A 27755-nucleotide genomic window follows, 5' to 3' on the forward strand; every position below is an offset into this window, starting at 1 on the left:
CAGTGTCAGAGCTCTTGTGAGCCCACTGTTGGGTAGGGACTGTCTCTATGTGTTGCCAATTTGTATTTCCCAAGCGCTTAGTACAGTGCTCTGCACATAGTAAACGCTCAATAAATACAATTGATTGATTGATTGATTGATTCCCCACTTTGGTGTCCTGACGCGAATACTGACCATTCAGAACCAGTCTTGGGAACAGGCACCTCGGTGGAGGGAGGAAAGCCCAGAAACATCATTTCCCTAGTCATCTTCCATGTGGGATGCTTTGATTGTTTCTCTTTTTATAAAGGAATCACAGTCTATTTGCTCTTTTAATTCCTCCCCCAAGACACCAATACTATTCTTGTGCTCCGCTGAATAATTTGTCAGCTAAATGCATATGAATTGCCTTTTAAAAACTATCAGGCAAACCCTACCTGTGAGAGGAGACTAACAGATTGTTTGCATCTGGGGTGCAAATTAACCCTTTCAGCTCACTAGGATGTCATTTGGAACCAGAATAGGTAAACACTGTCCCTGCCCTAATAGTGGAGAGAAGAGAGACACAGATGAGATGAGCATCAATATATGTGCTCATAGTAGTGATGATGAATTGAAGTGGGAAGCTTGGGTTATGGATTGTGCTGGTGAATTGGAGGAAGGGAGAGGGGTTAATTCAGGAAGACTTCCTGGAGGAGGAGGAGGAGGAGAAAGAGGAAAAGGAGGAGGAATAGGAAGAGGAGGAGGAGTTGGTGGCTTTTCCACTGGGACGTATGACCATATGAACAAGCACAATTGTTCATTTCTGAAGCAGACAGTAGGCGGAGAACTCAAAACAAATCTGCAATCCATAGGGTGACAACAATTTGACTGGGGAAAGAGTCATTTGGGCAGGATGGGGGTGGAGGCCTACTTGAAGGAATAAACCCAGTTTTCTATCAATATGACCGCAAGGTCACCAGTGTCTTTTGTCTGTAGTGATGTGACAGTCAAGGTGAACTGACATCAATCAATCCATGGTATTCTTTGAGTACTTATTATGTGCAGAGTGCTGTATTAAGTGCTTAGGAGAATACTCTCTTGTGCAGATTTTTCATGGGGAAAACCATGTTCTCCGCCTCTGGCAGATGCCCTGTAGACCATCCCCTGGTTGAAAGCTTCTCCACTGTCATCCTCCTCTGCAAATTCAGCAGCTCAGCAGTTAGTCACCAATCAGGTGATAATAATAATTATTAGTATTAGTATTGTTAATGAATACAAACAAATTGGGTTGGACACATTCCCTGTCCTATGTGGGGCTCACAGTCTCAATCCCCATTTTACAGATGAGGTAACTGAGGCACACAGCCCAAGGTCACACAGCAGACAAGTGGCAGAACCAGAGTTAGAATCCATGACCCTCTGATTCCCAGGCTGGCAATCTATCCACTATTCCATGCTATGTCTATATCTATAAATTATATAGTATAAACTACTTATTTATGTCAATGCCTGTCATCCCTTCTAGACCCTAAGCTCACTGGGGGCAGGGAAGGTGCCTACCAACTCTTTTGTACTGTACTCTCCCCAGTGATCTGCACACAGTAAGTGCTCAATAAATACCACTGATTGTTTGAATCCTCTTCCTGAGGCCCTTGCAACCTAGAACAGTCACCCATGAGGACTGGGGCAGAGGAGAGACAGATTGACCCTTTCTCTCCCAAAAGACTGTGTTGGGAAATCACCTTCCCCCACTTTCAGGGAAGGCATTGAGTTCAGAATACCCAGAGGAGTGCTGAAGGGTTTCTTTCTCCAAACCTCAGAGATGGCCTACCTTGAGAAAGTTCCTTCGATTTTATTTTGGGAGGCAGACATCTCTGGAGTTGACCTTTGCATGGATCAGTTTTTAAATAGTGTTACAAGCCGGCAGATTGCAGCACTGAAAGCCGTCTCCCCTCCCCAGCTGGCCTTGAGCCTTGAGCACCTCATTGGTGGCTTTCCTTCACACTCCCCTTTCCCTCTAGCCCAACAATCCCCAGCAGCAGTAGGGGAGGGTGGGCTACAGTCTTGGCACAAAGCCAAGCTCAATCTTGAGAGACTTCCCCCCTTTTTTCCTCCCCCTTAGTTTTTCCAAGATGACACAGTCAGTCTGGGCACCCAGCAGAGATCTGGAGGAGTGCTGGTTTGTTTGGGCAGATTGGGAGAAAGTGTACCCCAGTTGCTTGATGACACTGTCAGATGGTTAATTCTGTGCTATCGAGCTCCTGCCAGGATGAAACAGGGAACTGGAGTCTCAGGGTTCTAAGTTGTAGTCCTGGATAACTCTGACTTAAGATGCTATCCCAGGCAAGGCAAGAGCTCCCTCTCAGTGACTCTGTTTTGCCCCTGGTTAGATTCATTCATTCATTCATTCAATCGTATTTACTGAGCGCTTACAGTGTGCAGAGCACTGTACTAAGCGTGAAGGGAGTCTCACCCACCTACCTCGGAGAAGCTCAACACACTCCATTAACAGACCTGACTATTGAGCCCAGGGTCCGAGGTCTGGAGAAGCAGCATGGCCTAGTGGAAAGTGCCTGGACCTGGGAGTAAAAGGACCTGAGTTCTAATCGTGATCCTCCAATTGCTTGCTGTGTGATTTTGAGCAAGTCATTTGATTTCTCTGTGCCTCAGTTCCTCAACTGTAAAATGGAGATTCAATATGTGTTCTCCCTCCTACTTAGACTGTGAGCCCCATGCAGGACAGGGACTATGTCCAACCTAATTAACCTGTACCTACCCCAGTGTTTAGAACAGTGTTTGACACACTTAACAAATACCATTTAAAAAAATATATATTGGGCCAGACAAGTGCCACTGGAGGGGGCAGTGCTGGAGATGATGCCAGCACTGTGTCCTAACATAGAGCTGGATCAGCCCTTGTCAGTCGTGCTGTCCGGAGCCCAAAACTGTCTGGGATATTTCTCTCTTTCTTCCTCAGGAATGTCTGCAACATGGGATGGTTTTCTGGAAACACATGCCAGGGTGGGACCCAGTTGCACCAGTTTTGATGCCACTGTTCAGCTCAGTTTTCACTCTGCAGTGAAAACTGGCTTGCTCGTTTTTTTATAGAGGTTGGACAGGTCTTGCTCAGGGGGAGGAGGGAACATCAAGGCTCTTGTACCTGCTTGAGATCAGGGCCTGTATCATTTGGTTTTGTTGAACTCTCCCACGTGCTTGTCCCGTACTCTACACACTGCAGGTACTCAATAAATACTATTGACTGATTGATTCAACTGTCACCTAGGTTCTAGCAGTGGGAACAAGGGGTTCAGGAGTGGATGCTCTTCTCCTGGGCATTACCTGCCCAGGCTGATGGGGGTAGCAGTCTTGGGGATGGTTTGTTCCTCCTATTCCCTTGCAAAAAGTCCCTCTTTGTAACAAAGAAATCAGGCAGGAGAAAGAGGTGTCCTTCCTCAACTTTCTTCCCTCCTAACTTTCCCATTTCTATCAGGAATACCACGAGAAGCAGCACAGCCTAGTGGGTAGAGCTCAGAGCCTGAGATTCAGAAGGACCTGGGTTCTAATTCCAGCTCTGCCACTTGTCTGCCTAATTTCTATTTACCACAAATTCCCTCACCTGTAAAATGGGGATTAAGACTGTGAGCCCTGTGTGGGACATGGACTGTGTCCAAATTCATTAGCTTGTATCCACCCCAGAGCTTAGAACAGTGCCTAGCACATAGCAAGTGCCTAACAAATAGCATAAAAAAAGGAAAACCAGCATCTTCCCTACCCCAAAAACTTTATCTTTGCTTTCCTCTTTAACTTCTCTCTGTCATTTACCTTCTACATTCAGTCTGGCTCTAAATTTTCCTGATTCTTCCCTAAAATGTTAGCTCCTTGTGGACAGAAAACATGTCTACCAAATCCTTTGGATTATGCTCTCCCAAGTGCTTGATACAATGCTCTGCACACAGTAAATGCTCAATTCATTCATTCAATTGTATTTATTGAGTGCTTACTGAGTGCAGAGCACTGTACTAAGTGCTTGGAAAGTACAATTCAGCAACAGAGAGAATCCCTACTCAATGAATACTGTTGACAATACTGTTGACTGTTTGATTGATTTTCTGATCTCCCTGCCAGTCTCCCTGCCTCCAGCCTCTTTGTAGAGCTACATGTTCATCCTAAACTGCCATTCAGTACTCTTCACTTCACTCCTCAAAGACTTCCAAAGTCTTCCCATTTTACTATCTCCCACTAGCTATCTTCCTTTGACTTATCCACTACCTTCTCCCACTTCAATTCAGCTCACACTCTTTTGCTCCAGACAAGCAGACCTTCTACCTGAGCCTTACTCACAACTCTCCAGTTCTCACCCAAGATCACACCTTTCCCTCTGCATGGAATTCCCTCCTCTGAAAAGCTGACAAACCACTAGCCTCCCCGCCTTCAAAGCCCTCCTAGAAAGACTAAATCACACTTTCCCAAGGTTGCTTCCCTATCAACCACTTTGGCACACATGCATACAACTATTTATTCATTACTAATGCATTGAATTATTCATTTGATTACCAGATTTGGTTTTATCATTTACAGTTTTGCTCATCCTCTCATACCTATTGTGTTTTGGCAATTTTGTATCAGTTTGTCTTTTTCGCCAGATTTTCCTTGAGGACAGAAATCTCATCATTCATCTCTATTGTATGTTCTAAAGCTCCCCATATACAGTAAGAACGCAATAAATGCCATGGACAGTGACAATAATGAAAAGACAACTTCTCAAGTGCTTAGTACAATGCTCTGCACACACTCCATGCTCAATAAATACCATTGATTGATTCTCAGCTAGGGAACAGTCGTAAAAAAAGTCCCCTGTGAAAATTTCCCAGTACAGTTATATGCTAGGTGGCTGGATCTCAACAGAAAAACACACACACACACACACACACACACACACACACACACACACACACACACACACACACACACACACACACACACACACCCCTCCCCCCACACCCCCAGGTCCCTTCTGTTCTATCACCTCTGATCACCTAAGCACTTTGGTCAGGAAACACTGATTCTTAGGTAACTTCTGAGACTCTCTTTGTAATAATAATGGATATGCTAAGCACTTACTACGAGCTAAACACAGTATTAAGCACTGGGGAAGATAAAGGATAATCAAGTATGATACAGTACCTGTCCCACATGGGATTTACAATCTAAAGTTGGGGATGAGCAGGCACTGAATCACCATTTTACAGTTGAGGAACTGAAGCACAGAGAAGTGACTTTCCCAAGGTCACATAGCAGACAAGTGACAGAGCAAGGATTAGAGCCCATGCCTTCTGACTTTCAGGCCTGTGCTCTTTCCACTAGGCCCCACTGTTTCTCTTTGTAAGGAAAGGAGGTTGTTTCAGATCCTGACCTTCATTCTCCCAACACTCTGACCCCTTCTACAGGGTGGGATTCCAGGGAAAGATTGATAAACTTGCCCAGTGGCTTCAGGATCCCAGTTCATGGGCACTGAGGATGGCCCAGAGGAAGGGGGGATAGAGGACAACTGCACCTCAGAGTGTATCCCGGCCTCGACTAACAATAATAATAATGATGGCATTTATTAAGTGCTTACTATGTGCAAAGCACTGTTCTAAGTGCTGGGGAGGTTACAAGGTGATCAGGTAGTCCCACGGGGGGCTCACAGTCTTCATCCCCATTTTACAGATGAGGGGACTGAGGCCCAGAGAAGTGAAGTGACTTGCCCAAAGTCACAAAGCTGACAAATGGCAGAGCCAGGATTTGAACCCATGACTTCTGACTCTAAAGCCCGAGCTCTTTCCACTGAACCACGCTGCTTCTCACAGAAATGGGGTATCCTATGGGACCAGGGACCCAGTGGGGCATATCTGTGGTTCAGAGACATGGGAGAGAGATGCCCGGGGGCCAGCCTAAACCTGGCAGTGAGCATCTCCTTTGCAGCAGTGAAGTTGGAACCTAAATAACCATCCATCCAAATCCAAATCCCATCCCCACTGTGAGTTGATTCTCTTATCCTAGTTAGCAGCAGCAACAACAGAACAGAACCCCCTTGGTTTCATATGCTTGGGTTCTCCTGCCTCCCCCTCTCTACCCATGCCCTCCTCGCCACACCGTCCGGCTTGTGGGCAGTTCTTCCACCCCTTCCCTGCTTAGTCGCCTGGCTCCAGCCTGCCTCCCCCACAACAGGCATCTTTCTGGCTCCTCAGCCGCCTCTGCGCAGGACTGGGGTGCTGCACCTGCGTAACTGGTGCCTAAAAATAACCCCGGGCCCAGACAAAAAGCCTGAAGCAAAACACAGTGATTAAGACATAAACAGAGAGACAGAAGCATCCGGGTCTGGGAAAAGGCTTTCATTATCCACAGTCAGGATGGGCAGGGCTCCCACTACCCCATAACTGGACATCCCAGGACCCTCAGGAGGAGTGATCCAATAGTACAAGAAACATTCAGTAAGTAAAGCTTTTTTTCTCCCCACTTCTGTCATCACCATCTGGACTTCTGGGGAAATTCCTTTATTTGAAGGAGGAAGAAATGGCCTTCTCTCAACTGACCCTTCTGACCCTGTCCCCAGCAGGTCAACTGGTGGGGGGCAGAAGTCTACCCAGAGATCCCAGCTTAATTATAATAATGATATTGACACGTGATATTTGTTAAGTGCTTACTGCATTACAAACACTGTGTTTGGGGTAGGCACAAGGCAATTAAGTCTCTGTCCCACATGGAGCTCACAGTCTCAGTGCTTAGAACAGTGCTTTGCACATAGTAAGCACTTAATAAATGCCATTAAAAAACTGGGAGGAAGAACAGGTATTGAATCCCCATTTTACATAGGAGGAAACTGAGGCACAGAGAAATGACGTGACTTGCCCAAGGTCACCCAGCAGGCAAGTGGTGGTCAGTCGATGTTTGCTGTTTCTGCTGCAGGAGCTTCAGGGCCCATTCTGATACCCCAAAGTTTCTTTCTTGTTGCCCTCCAACTGGTTCCAAATGTGAGAACCTCTAGCCGAAATGGCAGAGGCCACTGAGGAAATGCACATTTGATCTCAGCCCCACAGCACTTATGTATATATCATTGTATTCTACCATTTCTCCTACTATTGATTGTAATGCTTATCTCTCCCTACATACTGGAAGCTCCTTGTGGGCAGGGATTATGTCTACCAACTTTATTGTATTGCACATTTTATGGTATTTGTTAAGCGCTTACTAGGTGCCAGGCACTGAACTGAGATAAATACAAGCTAATCAGGTTGGACACAGCCCATGTCCTACATGGGGCTCACAGTCTTTATCCTCATTTTTACAGATGAGGTAACTGAAGCTCAGAGAAGTGAAGTGATTTGCCCAAGGTCACAGCAGAGAAGTGGAGAAGCCAGGATTAGAACACAGGTCCTCTGAGTCCCAGGCCCTTGCTCTATCCATTAGACAACACTATGCTTCCCCAAGTGCTGAATACGGCAGGAGAATTTGGAACAGGTGGTGGCGATCATTGTGTGAAGGGGGAGGAGACATGAAACCCATTTCTCAGCTGGGTAGAATTTTTCCATCCCAGTGAATTTAGAAAAGATTTTCAAGGCTGCTTGGGGCACTGCTCTTCTATCCTGTCCAGCAGAAGGAGACTCTAGATTAGAAATACATTATTCCATCAACCCCCAGAGATAACTAAACTAAATACCCATTGTCAAGTCCCCGACAGTTCCCTGTCTACAAGCAGCATTCAAAAAGGTCTGTGCCATTGGAATGGGCTTTTTGGTTAGGGAAAATGGTCTTTCACATCACTCAGCTCTGAACCCAGGAGAGGCAAGAAAGCATGTTATTGATGTCCCTACATGGTGAGAGACCTGTAAGAATCCTTCGGAGATTTTCTGGAATTAAGCCATTGTCCTGGTGGCTACAGAGACATGGTAAGTGAGATGGCTCCATGAAGGGGGTGGTAAACAAGCCCAGAAGGCAGCCTAGAAGATTAGCAAGCTGCAGTAACTTGTGGTTTGTAGGGAAGCAGGCTGATCTAGTGAAAAATAATACGTGCTTGGGAGTCAGAGGACCTGGGTTCTAATTCTGGCTCCAGTGTGCACCTACTGTGTGATTTTTTTGGCAAATCACTTCTATGTGTTTCCTTATCTGCAAAATTGACATTCAGTACCTGTTCTTCCTCTTAGACTGTGGCCCCTGATGATCTAGTATCTTCCCTGAAGCTTAGTATGTGCTCAACACATAGTAAACACGTAACAAATACCACAGTTGTTATTAATAGTAGTAGTAATAATAATAATATTCATTATTATTTTCACGCTTGTCATGTACACAAGTGAAATTGGAGTGGAAAAGGGGTCACAGCTGGAGTAGGCTGTTTGTTGCCGGGAGAAATGGCCAGCAGAGGGAGAGTCTGAACCCAATTTTGGGACCTTGGATACTGGTGGAGCTGTCCCTAGACATCAGAGAAAACCATCACAACGACTAAGGCAGAATTGCCAACCACTCCACTTAAGGGGATGAGGACCGATTGGAGAGTTGTTTGTTGGTTTTAAACTCATTCTGATTTTCAAAGGGTGTAGGAATAGGACTGGACAAACATCTTTCAATCATTCATTCATTCAGTCGTATTTATTGAGCGCCTACTGTGTGCAGAGCACTATACTAAGCTCTTGGAAAGTACAAATCGGCAACATATAGAGATGGTCCCTACCCAACAATGGGCTCACAGTCTAGAAGACTAGACTCAATCATAATGAGTGCTTACTATGTGCAAAGCACTGCACTAGGCGCTTGGGAGAAAATATAACAATAAACAGACATATTCCCTGCCCACAATAAGCTTACAGTCTAGAGGGGGAGACAAATAATGAATTATTCACATGCACATCTGCAGTGACAGCAGAGAAGTGTTTAGAATAGAAAGGTAAAGGTGGCTTGGAGGCAGGAGGATGGACTAGATAACCCCAAAGATCTGGTTTCTATAATAATAATAATGGTATTTGTTAAGTGCTTACTATGTGCAAAACACTGTTCTAAGCACTGGGGTTGATACAGTGTAATCAGATTATCCCACATGGGGCTCACAGTCCAAATCCCCACTTTTCATATGTGGTAACTGAGGCACAGAGAAGTCAAGTGACTTGCCCTAAGTCACACAGCTGACAAGTGGCAGAACTGGGATTAAAACCCACGACCTCTGACTCCCAAGCCCGGGCTCTCTCCACTGAGCCATGCTGTTTCTCTTACGCAACTGCAGAGAAATCCTCTCCCACTGGAAACTGCGAGTGGCATCATTCTGTGACACATGTGATGTGTGGAACTTTGAAAGGGGCAGGGCTTGCCCTTCCGACCCGATATTGGGGGGGGGGGGGGGTGACAGGATCTCCCATGTGTCATTCATTCAATCGTATTTATTGAGCACTTACTGCATGCAACGCACTGCACCGAGCACTTGGGAGAGTACAATATAATACCAGACAGACTCATACCCTGCCCACAAGTAGCTCGCAGTCTAGAGGTTCAAAACCAAATTTTCCAAGCAAAAATAAAAATATCATTTGACTAAATACTTCTATACCTCGATGATATGACAGAATTAACAGTAATGTTCTTACTGTGTCACAGCAGGAGCCAATTTGGTGTTAGGGTAGAGACAGCGCTTATGTCCATATCTGTAATTTATTACATCTATTCACATCTGACTACCCCTCTAGACTGTCAGCTTGTTGTGGGCAGGGAAATTGCCTGGTTATTGTTCTGTGGTCCTCTCCCAAGCGCCTAGCACAGTGCTCTGCACACTGCAACTGCTCAATAAATGAATGAATGAACAAAAGGGTGAGGATACCCTCAACCAGGCCTCTGACTTCTGGGAGTCCCATTCTCTCTGATGGGAGTATTGAGGCTGCCCAGTGGGAGCTCAGAATTAGGATGAAGGAGATCCACCCCTAAATGTCAGCAGGGTTACATTCGGGGAGGTTGCCTTCTTACCTTCCAAGCTGCTTCAGGCTGGCCCACAAGCAGCGCTATGTCTGTGTCCTTCCTACCCAAGCTCACTGTGAGCAGGGAACGTATCTGTTTATTGTTATATTATACTCTCCCAAGAGCTCAGTACAGTACTCTGCACACAGTAAGCGCTCAATAAATACAACTGAATGGTTGAATGAATCAGCCTCACGAGTCATGAAAGAGCATCACAGGGCACTCGGGAAAGGTTGACTTTCCATTTCCCTGGCTGAGTTTTCAGGGTAGCTGTTCATGGAATCAGAGAGGCATGCATGGACTTCCCCAGTTGCCATTGGCTTATGAGCTTTGCCACCCTGTCTGCCCCAGCATTGGGCTGTCCACTTCCTTTGGGCTTCTCAGGTTGAGAGTTGCAGAGAGTCAGCACAAAGCCAGGAGGGCGCCTGCCCCTCCTCGGGAATCTGCAGGCAGCAGACTGTTCCCATCCAGCACAGCAGTCGGTGAAACTTGGGCAGCTTCCCTCAATCTATATTTGCTTTTCAATTTAGCAAAACTCTTCCCCCAGGACACTTCCTCTTCCTCACAGCACCCCTGGGAAGGCCTGCCTTCTGCCTGGGCTTGTCTGGAAGCAGGGGGAGGGATTCAATAGGCATGCAGGCTTGGACCGGTCCCAGAATGGATGATTTGGAGATCCAGCTCTGTGAATGATCACCACCCCTGCCCTGGCAGTCCTCCTCTGGCCGCCCACAGTCTGGCAGGTGCCCTCTGTTTGGTTTGGTTGGGAAGCAGTATGGCCTAGTGAAGAGAGCATGGACTTGGGAGTCAGAGGATGTGAGTTCTAATTCCAGATCAACCACATGTCTGTTGTGTGACCTTGGGCAAGTCATTTCATTTCTCTGTGCCCTGTCCCTCATCTATAAAATGGAGATTAAGACTGGGACAAGGACTGTGTCCAACCTGATTATCTTGTATCTACCCCAGCGCTTGGAGTGCTTGGCACAAAGTAAACTCTTAACAAATACCCCAGTTATTATTATTATTATTATTATTATTATTATTATCATTATTATTCTGCACCACTTCAGGTCAGAGCCCCGCCTCTTCCCTCCTTATGATTGCTGGTTCCATATTGACCCCCACCAGACCTCTTCTCAGGACTGCACACAACGAGATAATCAACCTATGGCATGCTGGTCACTCTCAAGAGGCTGAGGTCTCCCTCTGGTCTAAGGAGGCCCAAAATGTAGCCTGGGTGGGCAGCATCCCTGGGTTCCCTCCCAGGGCAGATGCAGACTTTGATAGTAATAATAATAATATGGCATTTATTAAGTGCTTACTATGTGCAAAGCACTGTTCTAAGCACTGGGGAGGTTACAAAGTGATCGGGTTGTCCTGGGGGGGGCTCACAGTCTTAATCTCCTTTTTACAGATGAGGTAACTGAGGCCCAGAGAAGTTAAGTGACTTGCCCAAAGTCACACAGCTGACAATTGGTGGAGCTGGGGTTTGAACCCATGACCTCTGACTCCAAAGTCCGTGCTCTTTCCACTGAGCCACGCTGCTTCTCTATGGAACTGTGGACACCAGTGCCAACACTGGGGATGATGAGGTCCTTGCCCCCTGCATTTCTAGCTATGGGGGTAAAGTCACAGTTTCCCCCCATATCCTCTTGGGTGGGACTCCCAGCACTGCTCATTGCTCATCCCAGCTCTCTGACAAACCTGAGAGCTTCCAACGCTGAGTTTCTGAGTAGGAATGAAAAGGCCCCAATTCCAGGCTTTCTCACCCTTCAGCTCTTCAAACCCCCCTGCTTCTCCTTGAAAATCCCCCCTTGCCCCTTCTCACCACACTTAAAATGAAATGTAGGTTTTACTGCTGAGGGTTGAGGAGGGTTATCACCATGTGTGAGTGGTGTATGTGTGTGTGGTCATTATGCAGGTTGCAATATTTGATTTTAGGGGAACACTCTCAACTTTAGAATCGCAGCCAGGGGCCAGCGAAAAAAGCCTCAATTCTCCGTATCGCTTCCTGGCTCTGTAGGCAGCCTGGAGGGAAGAGAACTCCCTTGCAGAGACAAGCAGGAGGCTTCGCTCCCACAGCTCATTGCTCTAAATTGCATCCCTCTCCTCTCAGAGATGGCCTAGTGAGGGCATAAGGAAAGGCACCCCGGGATCAGGGCAGGCCAGGGAGCAACAGAGGGAGGGAGAGAAAGAGAGGGCAAGGTCAGTTTCCAGTAACTCCTGACATCAAGGTACTGTAGAACCAGTGGCTTCCTCACCGGAGACCATCCCTTTCAGAGGTAGGAGTCACAATCAGACAAAGTATATTTGGGCATATATATTCATTGACACTCTAATTATTGAGCTTGGAGAAAAAGAGGAAGGAAGGGAAGGGATTTCTTGACACTATTTTCTCCATGCAACTTCTAATCATTGTAAAATGGGGATATTCCCTCATAAGGAAGCAGAATTGCCTGGTGGAAAGAGCATAGTCCTGGGAGTCAGAGTGCTAATTCTGGTTCCACCACTTGTCTGCTCTGTGATCTTGGGCAAGTCACTTAACGTCTCTGTGCCTCAGTTACCAAATCTGAAAAACAGGGACTAAGACTGTGAGCCTCACGTGGGAGACGGACTGTGTCCAACCTGATCAGCTTATATCTACCCCAGTGCTTAGTACAATGCCTGGCCAGCAGTAAGTGCTTAACAAATAAAATAAAAATAAATAAATTGACAGTCCATATTAAATTAACACTCACTTCTATCCAGCCCTAGGGCTGATGGGACTCGGTTGCTCTTTAGGGTTCCTGAGTTGGTAGAGTGAGAGTAACGAACATAACCCATCTCACTGGAACCCAGGGAAACATCTGGGTAACACAACCTGACTGTTGGCACGTAAAGCATGATTTATTTCAGCCAAATCTGAACAGGGACTGCCTTCCCTCACAGAGTCAAGAAGGCTTTGGACCATAAATGGTTGAAAAGATGCTTTTCCAGATTAAAAAAAAATTAAATGGAGAGCAGGGAAAGGAGGGAGAGTAGGGTGGCGGGGGTGGGAGAAGGGAAGGCAGGTAGGCATTAGGGACCAGAAGAGACCATGCAGGGCTTGGAGTGGCTAGCCAGCTTCTTGCATTTCTCCTGGGGGCTCTGTTGCCAAACCAACTCACCCCTCAGGACTCTGCCCTTCCACTCCACCCAGCACCTGCTGGCTGGCTCCCTGTGTTCCATCATTGGTTTTTATTGAGCACTTACTTTGTGCAGAGCACTAAACAGTTAACCCACCTCCTGGGGGTTTTTTATTGTTGTTTGGCTATTTTTATGGTATTCATTAAGTGCTGACTACATGCCAGGCACTGTACTAAGCACTGGGGTAGGTAGATGCAACCTAATTAAATTGGACACAGTCTATATAATAATAATAATAATGATGGCATTTGTTAAGCACTTACTATGTGCAAAGCACTGTTCTAAGTGCTGGCCACTGTTCTAAGCACTGGATCCCATCTGAGGCTCTCAGTATTAGTCCCCATTTTACAGATGAGATCACTTAAGCACAGAGAAGTTAAGTGTGGAGTTCATAGTACACAGTGGTTTACCCAGTGGTGAAAGAAGCTCTGGCCCCAGGCATTGAATCCACGGCCAGTTTCCTCCCAAGTGAGGTCAGAGGGGTCCAGAAAGTGAATATGCAGAATGGGAGCAGGAGAGGGGCAGAGAGACCAGAGGGTCCATCTAAATAGCCTTCAGTCACCATAGGAGCTTCGGGTCTTCAAGAGTCCTACACAGGCTAAGGGGCAGAAGGGGACACAGAAGGGTGTAGAGGTAGTTACACAGGGTTGCATTGTGTGTGTGTGTGTATTTATGTAAAAGCGTGTGTGTGTATGTGTTTTTGTGTGTGTGTGAGACCTCCACCCTGCCTCCCAGTCCCCTCCACTTCCAAGTTTCTGGATAATTTCTCCAAGACCACAGTCTTGCTGCAAAGCCCTTCCACGTGTATTTATTACCAAATATATGAATCTGGGAGCCTGTGGAGCATGAAATTAGGAACAAATGTAAAGGCGGTCTAGACAGGAACTGTTCTGCTCACAGCCTCCACATGCTAGGCTTTTTGGCTCACTGGAGACTTTAAAGCTTCCAGGTAGGGAAAGAGGCTTTTAATAAAACGAACATGTTTCTTTTAAAAGGCTGAAGCCAGAGGTAGGGTAAAGCCTCCAAGAAGGGGTATTGTGGGGGCTTTGGGGTCCTGCATGGGGAAGTGCATGTGTGTGGGCGTGTGCATCTCAGTTGACCCCCAAAGCCCTGGGCCTTCAAGCCTTTTCCCCTGCAGCCAGACCAATGAGGAAAAGACCTGGGAAGGAGAATGCCAAGACAGGGCATATGGGAATCACCCTGCCTTCGTCTAGGAGCTTCCATTCCTGCTACAGTTGAAACCCCGTGAATTCCGACTACAGGTGGAGGATGGCCAAATTCATGAAAAGTTCAAATTAGGAAAATTTTCCCCTTCCACCATCCTTGGGTTCTCCTGCTGGCCACATTGTTGTTTTGTACTCTCCCAAGAGTTTAGTACAGTGCTTTGCACACAGTAAGTGCTCAATAAATACAATTGAATAGATGAATGAATGCCCAGCTCTGCATGACCCTGCCAAGAAGAGCACTCACTCTCCCTGCACATGGGGTTCTGCCTGACCTGTTGGGAAGACCAATGTCCCTCCCCTGGAATCTCTTTGTGGGGCCATGGAGCAGCTGGAGTTGGAGAGCCACTAGAAGAGCCACTGATAGTCAGATGGTAAGCCAGTTGGAAAGTTCATCCATCCTTGTCTCCTTGAGTCATCCATCATATTTATATCATCCATCATATCCAATCATATTTACTTATCACTTTGTGCAGAGCACTATACTATGCGCTTGGAAGAGTACAATACAGCAGGATTAACAGATACATTCCCTGCTCATCATGACCTATATAAAGCCCCATCATCCTGTAGGTCCCAGGAAGACAGGTCTCCTTATTGCTTTCTAGATAGGCCTGATTGCCAGTACATAGGCAAGCATCTGCATGAAGAAGAAAAGCAGCGTGGCTTAGTGGAAAGAGTGTGGGCTTGGGAGTCAGAGACCTTAGATTCTAATCCCGACTCCGCCGCTTGTTAGCTTTGTGACTTTGGGCAAGTCACTTAACATTTCTGTGCCTCAGTTACTTCAACTGTAAAATGGGGATTAAGACTGTGAGCCCCACATGGGGCAACCTGATTACCTTGTGTCTACCCCAGTGCTTAGAACAGTGCTTGGTACATAGTAAGCGCTTAAATATCATTATTATTGTTATAATTGTTTGGGGACCCTTCCTTCCAGTAGCCTGGTGACCTGGTGAGGTGGGTGCTGGCTGATCTGGATTCTTCATTCATCCTTTCTTCAGGACCTTGAAGCTCTTCCTCTTCTCTCTGGGAGCGGCAGGAAGTTGCCAGAGGGCCTGGGCCCAGAGCTTGCAGGAGGGGGAGGAGAGAAGCCCACCACCCCTTTCTGAGCCACGTTGGCTCCTTTCAGATGCTCTGGATTGAATCTGGGATGCTGTCCATGACTCCCTCCAGACTGGGAACCATGTGCAGAAGGAGACCCATAATTGGGATTTGGGAAGACAATGAAAGAGGGAAAACGCTGGTCTGAGCCCTAGGGCCATGATGGAGTCAGCCCCCAACTTACAAGTGAGCATTCCTAAAGAGGGGCTGGGGAGGAGGGATGAGATGACAGTATTTAAGCTGTCCATAGTTCAGAGGGCATGGATTTCAGCTCGGTTTGGATTGACCCTAAATAATATTGGCCTGTGCAGGAGATCCTTTAGAACCCCTTGTACCTATTTATTATTCTATTTATTTTGTTAATGATGTGTATCTAGCTTTATTTTTATTTATTCTGGTGACTTGACACCTGTCCACATGTTTTGTTTTGTTGTCTGTCTCCCGCTTCTAGACTGTGAGCCCATTGTTGGGTAGGGACCGTCTCTGTATGTTATCAACTGGTACTTCCCAAGCACTTAGTACAGTGCTCTGCACACAGTAAGTGCTCAATAAATATGATTGAATGAATGAATGAACCCCACTGAAATGAGAGAAAGAGAGGGAAAAGAAAATGGAGAGGGAGAGGAAAAGAGAGGAGAAGAATGGGGAATTAGAAGGTTGGGGAGGAGTCAGAGAGAGTGGAAGATAGGGAAAGGGAACGAATGCATGAAGATTACCATTGGATTTTGAGGAACAGAACTGATTTCCCTCTGATAGTTCCAGGACATGTCCTACCTGGACCCCTGACTGGGCCCTGAGCTTCAGCTGATTGCTGCTGTCACCCTGGGCTTTGTTCCCTGGGTTTCTCAAGATAAGAACTGGGGCTCCCAGACAGCAACTGGTTGGAGGGATCAACTTGGCTAGACTTTTTCTGAACTAGAAAAATATTACTTTCTCTCTTTTCTTTTTGGATGGCTGATATTTTTAGAGAGCAGGAAAACCACAGGGTTGGGTAAGTTCCATTTTCCTCTCAACTGTCCTTGCATATGTTATCGATCAATCAGTGGCAATAAATACTATTGATTGATTGAGCATTTACTGTGGGCCGAGCTCTGTATTAGGCACTTTGGAGAGTTCAGTACAATAGAGTTGAAATGATCAGTGCCCACAAGGAGCTTACGGTCTAGAGGGTGAGACAGACATTCGAATAAATTGCAAACAGAAGGAATGGATATGTACAAAAATGCTGTAGGGCAGTGTGGGGGGTGAAGCTCAAATGCTTTAATAATAATAATAACAGCATTTATTAAGTGATTAATATGTGAAAAGCACTGTTCTAAGTGCTGGGAGCTGACGTGGTGGAGCCGGGATTTGAACCCATGACCTCTGACTCCAAAGCCCGGCTCTTTCCACTGAGCCACGCTGCTTTAGGGGTACAGATCCAAGTGTGAAGGCAAATGGTGAGATGAGGGTTTAACCAGGGAAGGCCTTTTGGAGGATGTGTGATTTTAGTAGGGTTTTGAAGATGAAGAGAGAGGTGATCTGTCAGATTTGAAGGGGAAGGAAGGAGGATGGGAGCAAGGGGCTGAAATTGATCCTGATACTTACTACAGGAGCCACATTCTAAGCTGAGCTAATGGATACATGTGCATCCGTTCGTATCTGTCTCCCCCTCTAGACTGTAAGCTCTTTGTGGGCAGGGAACATTTCTACCTACACTGATATATTGTACTCTCCCAAGAACTTAGAAGTGCTCTGCGCAAAATAAGTGCCAAAAAATACCACAGATTGATTTTTTTTATGGTATTTGTTAAGGTATTTGTTAGAGAAACAGCCTGTCTCAGTGGAAAGAGCACGGGCTTGGGAGTCAGAGGTCATGGGTTCCAATTCCGGCTCAGCTACATGTGTGTCTGCTGTGTGACCTTGGGCAAGTCACTTCACTTCTCTGAGCCTCAGTGACCTCATCTGTAAAATGGGGATTAAGACTGTGTGCCCCACCTGGGACAACCTGAACACCTTGTATCCCCCCCAGCACTTAGAATAGTGCTTTGCATATAGTAAGCACTTAACAAATGCCATCATTATTATTATTAAGGACTTACTATGTGTCAGGCACTATACTAAGCACTGGGTTAGACACAGCTAATTAAGATGAACACAAACCATGTCCCACATGGGACTCCCAGTCTTAAACCCCATTTTATAGATGAGATAACTAAAGCATAGAGAAGTGAAGTGACTTGCCCAAGGTCACACTGCATGTCCTTCTGATTCCCAGGCCCATGCTCTATTTACTAGGCAATGACTAATGAGCACTGATTGGAGCTCAGGCTTCCACTTTGGCCACCGCTGCCTGAATTTCATTTCCCTCAGGCTCTCTGGGAGGACCCGAGAAAAGCTCAATCCACTGAAAACCACATCTGGCTAACAGCTAGGAATCAGAAGATAGCTGTGGCCAGTGACGGGAGCTGAGCAATCAATCGATCCATTGTATTGAACACTTACTGTGTACAGGGTACTGTACTAAGTTCTTGGAAGATCACAACACAAATAAGAGAAACAGCATGGCTCAATGGAAAGAGCATGGGCTTTGGAGTCAGAGGTCATGGGTTCAAATCCCAGCTCTGCCAATTGTGAGCTGTGTGACTTTGGGCAAGTCACTTAACTTCTCTGTGCTTCAGTTACCTCATCTGTAAAATGGGGATTAAGATTGTAAGCCCCACGTGGGACAACCTGATAACCTTGTATCTAACCCAGTGCTTAGAACGGTGCTTGGCACATAGTAAGTGCTTAATAAATGCCATTATTATTATTATTATTAAATATAATAGATGCATTTCCTACCCAAAAAGAGCTTACAGTCTAGAGGGAGAGTCAGACATTAATATAAATAAATTACAGATATGTACATAAGTGTTGTGGGATTGGATGGGGGTAAATAAAGAAAGCAAATCGGGGGGTGCAGAATGGAGTGGGAGAAGAGAAAAGGAGGGCTCAGTCTGGGAAGGCTTCTTGGAGGAGACGTGCCATCAATAAGGCTTTGAATGGGGGGGAGAGGAATTGTCGGATATGAAAAGGAAGGGCATTCCTGGCCAGAGTTAGGATGTGGGTGACATAAAAGAGATAGAGGTACAGTGAGTTGTACAGAGAACTAGCACCTTGGGCTGCCAAGGGCAGAAAGTTGGACAATATTTCCCCATGCACCACCAGTTTATTGTCTCTTTCTTGGAATAAGGACAGCCTGCATTTGGAGGACTCAGTGACCGTGACCCAGATCAGGGTGACCCACTGGTAGTCTGCCTCCAGATCCCAAGGGGAAATGGCTGAGAACACATAACACCGACCACAAGAGGGAGAAAGGAAACAGATAAAACTTCCAGGAGCTAATTCATTCATATTAAGTGCTTACTGTGTGCAGAGCACTGTACTAAGCACTTGGGAAAGAACAGTAGAACAATAAATGAGGACTGTAAGCTCACTGCAGACAGGGAATATGTCTACTGACTTTATTATATTGCACCCTCCCAAGTGCTTAGTACAGTGCTCTGCACATAGTAAGCACTCAATAAATACGATCAATTAATTGATGGACTGGTTAAGGAAAGCAGGACACAGGATGGGAGAGAAGCAATATACACCTCACTTGTGGTCAGTGGTTGATGAGGGTGACCATAAGGGCTACTGAGGCAATCCCAGTGGCAAGCTGGAGCTCTGGTTAGGGCTGGAGATAGATTTTAACTAGGGAATGAGGAATATTGAAGGCCTTCCCCAAAGTGAACCAAGACCTCAGATGAGGAAGGGCAAGATAGAAAGGCATTGTAAAGCCAGCCAGGACATGAAACAACTGTAAACAAGCTGGGAATATGTCCACTGAAGGAGCCTTCTGGTCCTGTTCAGCTGGAGTGGTCCCCCAAAGGAGTGACATCAACCACACCAGAGAGAGAAAGCAAGCTGCTTAATGGTGGTGCATTTGAATGGCCTTAAAAATTCAGGTGCTTCCTCTTTGTTATGCAAAATGTTGTAGTAAGGAAAGTATCTGCTACTAAAAAGAAGGTATTTGTATAACAGGTATTATCAACAGCATTTGTTGAGCACCTACTGGGTACAGAGCACTGTATGAGGCACTTGCAGAACAGAGAGAAACCTGAGATATTATTCCTGACTTCAAGAACCTTACAACTAAATGGGGAAGACAAGCTAACAATTGATGAATATACACTGGTGAAGAACATGAGCAAAAACAAATAGTAAATTCAGGTCATTCAATCAAACAATTACAAATAAATAGATCCATGCCCAAGAATGGTGAGGTGGCTGAGGGGAAGGGAGAGGGATTTAATTGGGAATGCCCACCTGGAGGCACTGAAGAAGGGCTGAGAGGGAGGGATTTGGTAACATGGTTTGGCAAAGTGGTCTGGTGAACTTGAGAGTGATGTATGATGTGGCAGATTCTTAGATTTTGCCATTTTTTTCAAATTTTTTTCAATCCCTTAAGTATGGGCCACCATGGGATGGGAGGTGGGAAAAGGCTCTCCTGATACCTCAGGGAGACTTTCAAAGGGAAGGAACCAAGAGGGGGAGACCGAGTGGAGATTATTCCAAACTGAGAGGAAGGCAGAGCAGGATGGACAGAGGAGGAAACAGAGAGCCAGGGAGTTTTGAGGATTTCCTAGGGAAGAGGAAGAAGGAAGCGGATTAAATGGGAACAAAGATGAGGAGCCTTAAAATGATGAGATGATCTGGGTCCCTTGCCCCCTTAAAGCACAGTTTTGCCTAATTGGAGCTCCCCCATCTGTTACCTAACTTCATCCTTCAAGTGGCTTTGCAGGGGTAAGGGACCATCAAACCTTTCTCTAGATGAAGGAACAGAGTCACTGAGTGGTAAGCGAGTACGGGAAGACTCCTGGAAGGTCTATCATACACTCTCAAGGACTTAGAACACAGCTCAGCACAGTTACTACTCAATAAACATGATTGATTGATTCAAAGTTCTACAAGGGTCAGGTGTAGCCTGGCTGCTCAGGAGGCGGCTCTTAGAGCACCAGAATGTTCTCTACTTCTGGGTGAAATTCCCCATGGTCCCATTTGTGTCCAGGAAGGATAGTTAGGGACAGACTGGAGGTTTAGTCATCCACTACACTCAAAGCTCAGGAGCAGGTGCAGGCTGAGGCCCTCCACCCCTGTTCTCTCTCCCTCCCTCCAGGCTTGTATCTCCTCCTGCCTTCAGGACATCTCCATCTTGATGTCTGCCTGTCATCTAAAACTCAATATGTCCAAGACTGAGCTCCTTATCTATCCTCCCAAACCCTGTCCTCTCCCTGACTTTCCCATCAGTGTAGATGGCACTACCATCCTTCCCGTCTCACAAGCCCGCAACCTTGGTGTCATCCTTGACTCTGTTCTCTCATTCACCCCACACATCAAATCCATCACCAAAACCCGCCAGTCTCGCCACCAAAATATCGCCAAGATCTGCCCTTTCCTCTCCAACCAAACCGCTACCTTGCTGGTTCAATCTCTCACCCTGTCCCCACTGGATTACTTCACCAGCCGCCTCTCTGACCTCCCATCCTCCTGTCTCTCCCTGCTTCATTCTATACTTCACTCTGCTGCCCAGATTATCTGTGTACAGAAACACTCTGGGCATGTCACTCCCCTCCTCAAACATCTCCAGTGGTTGTCTGTCAACCTATGAATCAAGCAAAAACTCCTCATTCTCGGCTTCAAGGCTGTCCATCTCCTCTTCCCCTCCTACCTCACCTCCCTTCTCTCCCTCTGCAGCCCAGCCCGCACCCTCCACTCCTCTGCCACTAACCTCCTCACTGTGCGTCATTCTCACCTGTCCCGCTGTCACCCCCCGGGCCACGTCCTTCCCCTGGCCTGGAATGCCCTCCCTCCACATATCCGCCAAACTAGCTCTCTTCCTCCTTTCAAAGCCCTACTGAGAGCTCACCTCTTCCGGGAGGCCTTCCCAGACTGAGCCCCCTTTTTCCTCTCCTCCCCATGCCCCACTCTGCCCTACCTCCTTCCCCTACCCACAGCACTTGTATATATTTGTACAGATTTATTACTCTATTTTACTTGTACATATTTACTATATTCATTTTGTTAATGATGTGCATATAGCTATAATTCTATTTATTCTGACAGCTTTGACACCTGTCTAAATGTTTTGTTTTGTTGTCTGTCTCCCCCTTCTAGACTGTGAGTCCATTGTTGGTTAGGGACCGTCTCTATGTGCTGCAGACTTGTACTTCCCAAGCGCTTAGTACAGTGCTCTGCACACAGTAAGCACTCAATAAATGCGATCAAATGAATGAAATCTCAGCAGGCCTGACTGCTCTAGTCCCCTCAAGAGCAGCCATCCTGCTGCCTTCCCTGGACCAGAGGAGCACGAAGCACACCGAATGCAAACCTCAGTCCCACGGCCCCCGCTCCTGGCTTCCACTCAGCACAGTACGGGCTCTGTGCTCTGCTTTCACTTGTGTGCAGTGAGCGGGTCCCAGCCCCTGCCAGCTGGCTCGGTGTACCCAGTTGGAGGCCCTCACAGCCTGCCTTCTGGGATACCACTGCTTGCCCAGGTTTCTAAAGCTGGTGTGTTTCTTCCCCGTCCTCTGCTTCCTGTTCTGTCCCTCCCCACCCTCAACCCGGAGGCTGTGGGACAGGAAAAGTGGGCTAGGACAGTGTTTCTGCATCCTGCCCCAGATGGGGCAGAAATCCCTGAGCTCAGAGCCAAAGACGGGGAGGTGGGGTGTCCTGGACTCTGGCAAGGCTCATTTCCAGGGCAGTCTGGCCCTGGCTTCCTCTGGGGGTTTCAGGCCAGTGCTGGTGAAAATCCAGGGAGAGCTCAAGATTCATTGAGATATCAATTAGCTGCCTCTTGGAGTCCTGACCATAACAGAGAGCCCATCCTTCCAAGACAGACCTAGCTCCCGGCCCTCTCCTCTGACAGCATGGCTTAGAGCAAAGCAGCGTGGGTCAGAGGAAAGAGCACGGGATTTGGAGTCAGAGGTCAGGGGTTCAAAGCCCGGCTCTGCCAATTGTCAGCCGTGTGACTTTGGGCAAGTCACTTAACTTCTCTGGGCCTCAGTTACCTCATCTGTAAAATGGGGATTAAGACTGTGAGCCCACCGTGGGACAACCTGATCACCTTGTAACCTCCCCAGCGCTTAGAACAGTGCTTTGCACATAGTAAGCACTTAATAAATGCAATTATTATTATTATTATTAAGACCGTGATTGAGAAGGCCAAGCTGCTGGGGGCTTAGAGCTCAAAATTGGCCTGACCGCACATCAGGCCCATTGAACACAGGAGCCCCTTATTTCTCTCCTTGTGGGTTTTTGTTCTACTTCTGAAGGCTAAAGGAGGTCTCTGGAGATTGTTGGAGAAGCAGAAGTGTAAAATGGAGACAAAATATGTGGTCTTCCTTAGACTGTGTGCCCCATGGGGGACAGGGACTATGTCTGGCCAGATTATTTTGTATCTACACCAGTTGTTAGGACAGTGCTTGGCACATAGTAAGCACACACCAAATATCACAATTACTATTACTGGGTGAAGAAAACAACTCCTAGGAAAATGAGCCCACTAATGCTTCAAAGCCTGAAATTGAATTCTCCTTTATCTGCCCAGAGACACTCCCTTCCCAAAAGTCAGTGAGCTTTTCAGTCACTCAGTGGTATTTGTTGTTTGTTTTATGGTACTTCTTAAGCGCTTACTACGTGTCAAAGTGCTACTCTAAGCACTGGGATACAGAGAAGTTAAGTGACTTGACCAAGGCCACACATCGAGCAATTGGCAGGGAAATTGGCAGGGCCAGGATTAGAACCCAGGTTCTCTAACTCCCAGGCCTATGCTCTTTCCATGAGTTCTTACTGTGTGCAGACCACTGTACTGGGTGCTTGGCGGAGTACAATATAACAGAGTTGGTAGACACATTCCCTGCTCCCAAAGAGTTTTCAAACCCATTGGTTCCTTTCTACCAATCGGGATGGGCAGGAAAATTATTCTCCCCATTTCAGCAATGAGGACTCAAGTCCAGATGGGTTAAGTAGACTTTCCCAGGGTCACACAGTGAGTCAGGCAGGGCTAGGACTCATTTCCCCAGAAGTCCCTGACTCCCAGTCCAGTGTTCTTCCAACCAGACTGAGTGGTCTGGGCCATTAGCCAGAAACTAGCCTTGCCTTAAGCAATGCTAGCCACCCCCTGAGAGGCAGACATGGGACCTGACGTTTTAGCTCTGGGTCAGGCTGTTCCGAGTCTTGAACCGAATGCTAGCCTCAGCCCTCAGGGTCAGACTGGCTGCAAAGACACTCCTGCATAATCCCACTATGAACGCATAAGAGCAGGAGCTGCGGGTGGTGAGAGGAGCGTGATGATATTGAGAAGTAGAAGCCTTCTTGCTTCCACCCACCTCTTTTCATTGGCTCTGGGAAGCTCCTACTTTGGCTCCAAACTCCAGGACTTAAGGAGCCACCCAGAGCCAGATGGAGCCCAGGCAGGCCCATGTGGGCGGTGGCCCACTCGATTTTTCCCGGCATCCTGGTGGGCTGGTGTGACCTGCCAAAGCCCCAGCACTGCTCTCTCCACCCACTGAGCTCATTGAAGAAATCCAACCTTGGCTGCTAGGGCTTTCTAAACAGATCCTCCCCATCCGTATGCTTCCGCCTGCTAAATCACCTGTGAAGGAGAGCCAGGGATTGTTTCCGACGTTCCTGCATGCCTCAATCATAGGGGTGTTCAGGGCCTAGCTCAGCTGGTCTATAGAACTCATTCGTGGCTCCTCTCTAGTAGCCATGACAGCCCCATAACGGAGCTGCAGGGTGGCTCCTCTGCCTTCTGGGAGGGAGATGGAAAGAGCAGATGATCTCCCCCTAAGTGTTGGCCACCCCAGACTAGCCCTCCATCCCCTTTTCCTTCCCTTCCTCCTCTTCTCCCCTTCCTCCTCCTTTTCCTCCTCTTCTCCTCCTCTTCTTCCTCTTCCTCAACAACCTCCTTTTCATCCTCCTCCTCATCCCCCTCCCTTCTCTTCTTTTCCTTCTTTCTCATCCCCCTCCCCACCATTTCCCTTCTCTGCTGATGAGAAAGCAGAAAGAGTAATGGATTAGACCACTCCCACTCCCTCTGGAGCCCCCATCAACTGCTCTGGATCGACTCACTCACTTGGGGTGTGCCTGGCCCCGGAGGAAGTCAGAAGCAGAATTATTCTTTTGTTTTGTTGTATGGTACATGTGAAGCCTTTGCTGTGTGTCAAAGTGCCATTCTAAACCCTGGGGTAGATACAAGTCAATTGAGTCGGAATGTTACCCAATGGCAACTCATTTTCCACATTTCTAAATACTCTGTGTCTTCCAGGCTGTTAATGGAGAAGAGGGCGAATGACAGCCGGCACCGTGGTCATCACAGGTGGAATATTAGCAACTGTTATTTTGCTTTGCATCATCGCAGTCCTCTGCTACTGTAGGCTTCAGGTACTGTGAGGGTTGGGCAGTTGTTAGGGCTATTTCTCCAAGGCAGCCAAGTCTCCCCTGGAGATTGACAGTTGAAGAGGAGTGGGGGGTTGGGTGGGGTGGGGGGGGAAGGCCTATTAAGGAGAAAATCTGGGGAAGAGTGGACAGAGGTGGAGAGGTTGCATTGAAGGCTTGGATGCAAGTATCACAGTGGAGGAGTTGGTGAGAGACTGAACTGGACGTATGCTGTGGGGTGTGATGGGGGTCTGGTGGTGAGAATGATGTGTATCGAGGGTGTCATGGGTGGTGGGAGGGGAACATGATTACCAGTTCTGTTGTACTGTACTCTCCCAAGCACTTAGTACAGTGCTCTTCACACAGTAAGCACTCAATAAATGCCATTGATTGATTGGGCCCAGACTAGGCCCCCCTTTTCCTCTGCTCCTCCTCCCCTCCCCATCATCCCAACACCCTCCCTCAACCCTACCCCCTCCCTGTCCCACAGCACTTGTGCATATATGTACATATTTATTATTCTATTCATTTTATTAATGATATGCATATATTTATAATTCTATTATTTGCATTGATGCTATTGATGCCTGTTTACTTGTACCTGCTTTGTTGTCTGTCTCCCCCTCCTTTTAAACTGGGAGCCCATTGTTGGGTAGGGATTGTCTCTGTTGCTGAATTGTACTTTCCAAACACTTAGTACCATGTTCTGCACATAGTAAGCGCTCGTGCTTTGCACATAGTAAGCGCTTAATAAATGCCATAAAAAATAATAAATACAATTGAATGAATGAATGAATGAATGAATGGTACTGTGGAGAGGGTCCTTGAAGGAGAGGCCATTAAGTGGGGGTGAGTTGGGATGCTGGAGACCAGGTCAGGGGAGGTTTCCGGGACCTTTCTGTGAGGTTTTCTACAGCTGCTGCCTCTACCCCTCCTAGTATTACTGCTGCAAGAAGGACGAGTCCGAAGAGGATGAGGAGGAGCCAGACTTTGCCGTGCACTCCCACCTGCCTCCGCTCCACTCCAACCGAGCCGTGGTGCTGACCAATGGGCCCTCTCTCTACGGCCCCTCCTCCTTCAGCCCAAAGCCCTCCCAGAGCCGCCAGGTCTGCCCCAGCTGCTCCCACTACGAGCCGCCCTCCTTCTTCCTGCAGGAGCCAGAGGAGGCCCATAACGGTGGAGAGCGCATCAACTACAAGAACATCAGCCAGGAAGATGTGGAGCTGCCCATGAACCTCAACAACCTGCAGCCCCTCAACCCGAACCGGCTCTCCGCCATGCGCGAGGCCTTCTCCCGCAGCCGGAGCATCAGTACTGATGTCTGAGCCTTGGGGTCCACCCTGTCTCCCCCGTCCTGGGGAGGCTGCTGGGGGCTTTATGGACAGCTTCACTGCTTTCATCTAATGGGGTCACACACAGAGAGAGGTTTCAGAGCAACAGATGCATTCGGTCAGGATCTGGGCCCAGGAATCAAGAAAGCAGGTGGCTATTTAAAGGTTTCTTCTCAAAAAATCAAAAACTAAAAACAGGTTCCTCGCTCCCAAGGTACCCCAGACAGAGGAAAGATATCCTAGATTTGCCCTCTAGACTGATTGATTGATTGATTGACCAATTCTAAATGAGCAGGTTTGAGATTGGACAGTCTATTTTAGCCTGTCTAGGCCTTGGCCACTCCCCCAAAGAGACCGATGCTGGGTCGGTCACTTTCCATCCAGGCTCCGTGTGTGGTCTTTAAGCCCAAACTGGACAAAGGGGTGGAGTGTTTGGTTTTGGCAGCTAGAAACCCCTGACCCCTCTGATCCCTCTGCCCAGGTATGGCTCAGTCAAGTAGCTGAGAGAGTCTCCCCTGACCACAGCAGCTCTGAGGCCTGCCTCACTCCTGTCATCTCCCCATCCCCATTCCCCATTTTGTGGGAGGAACTGCTGGGTCACACCCAAGGCCTGCCGGGGTGGGTGGGAGGGAGGAGTGCAGGGTGGAAATAATAATAATAATAATAATAATGGTATTTAAGTACTTACTATGTGCCAAGCACTGTTCTAAGCACTGTGGGGGGAGGGATACAAGGTAATCAGGTTGTCCCATGTGAGACTCACAGTCTTTACCCCCATTTTACAGATGAGGGAACTGAGGCCCAGAGAAGTTGTGACTTGCCTAAAGTCACACAGCTGACAAGTGATGGAGCTGGGATTAGAACCCATGACCTCTGACTCCCAAGCCCAAGCTCTTTCCACTGAGCCACACTACCCATAGGATATAGTCCTGACAGGTTTGTGGTGATAGTTTGTCTGCGGGGAAGGTGGCAGGATGCCTCTATCAAGAAGAATGAGTGAGGACTAGACTTATGGGGTATTTCCCCTCCAAAATGTCACCAAAGGCTATCACCTGATAAAAAGCACTCCCATCAGAGTCAGCAAGGAGGCCGGGTCCTGGAAAACTGCCAAATAGCTGTAGTCTGAGGTGCAGAATGGCCCTTCCCAGGTGAGGCCCAAGGTCACCCTCCCCTGAACGCTGACCAATGGCTGCCTGGCAGCTTGGCTTCTCCCAGGAAAGAACAGATTTGCAGGTCTCCCCTCCGGCTCCGTCCCTGATGGTTTGCACAATATTTACTCTGAAAGAACACTCCTGAGATTTCAACTCACCCCACCACAGACCCAAGTTTCCATCCCAGCATGATTTCTTCCTACCCCCTTGTCCTACCCCCAGCAGTGACAGGATCTAGATATGGCCAGGTCTGGGATTATCTCCAATGGTTCCTCTCCAGAGTCGATCAACAGAAGACTACTATGGACCAGCTTTCCCAAGGGAATTCTAACCTTCAGCAGGCCCACCTTAACCTGATTCAAGAGAAGAATTGGCCTGTCTTTCCAACGCTGGCTGAAGCACTC

The 27755-nt window shown here is 47.5% G+C and overlaps 1 protein-coding gene and 1 long non-coding RNA gene across 2 annotated transcripts in view; both read left to right on the plus strand.

Annotated features, from left to right (window-relative positions):
- The window catches only part of FAM163B (family with sequence similarity 163 member B), a 60538-nt gene extending 34075 nt beyond the window's left edge, over positions 1–26463 (plus strand). Inside the window, exons 3-4 of the mRNA XM_038745220.1 lie at positions 24760–24875; positions 25808–26463. Of these exons, the coding sequence (XP_038601148.1) occupies positions 24783–24875; positions 25808–26194 (480 nt within the window). The 5' untranslated portion in view covers positions 24760–24782 and the 3' untranslated portion in view covers positions 26195–26463. The remainder of the gene's footprint in view (positions 1–24759; positions 24876–25807) is intronic.
- LOC119926816 lies at positions 10068–26541 on the plus strand. Its single transcript, XR_005450364.1, has 3 exons — positions 10068–10087; positions 23773–23776; positions 26457–26541. It is a non-coding gene; the product is annotated as an uncharacterized LOC119926816 (long non-coding RNA).
- Positions 26542–27755: the final 1214 nt, after the last annotated feature.

The sequence above is a fragment of the Tachyglossus aculeatus genome, chromosome 4 (genome assembly GCF_015852505.1).
Source record: "Tachyglossus aculeatus isolate mTacAcu1 chromosome 4, mTacAcu1.pri, whole genome shotgun sequence".
NCBI classification, from domain to species: domain Eukaryota; kingdom Metazoa; phylum Chordata; class Mammalia; order Monotremata; family Tachyglossidae; genus Tachyglossus; species Tachyglossus aculeatus.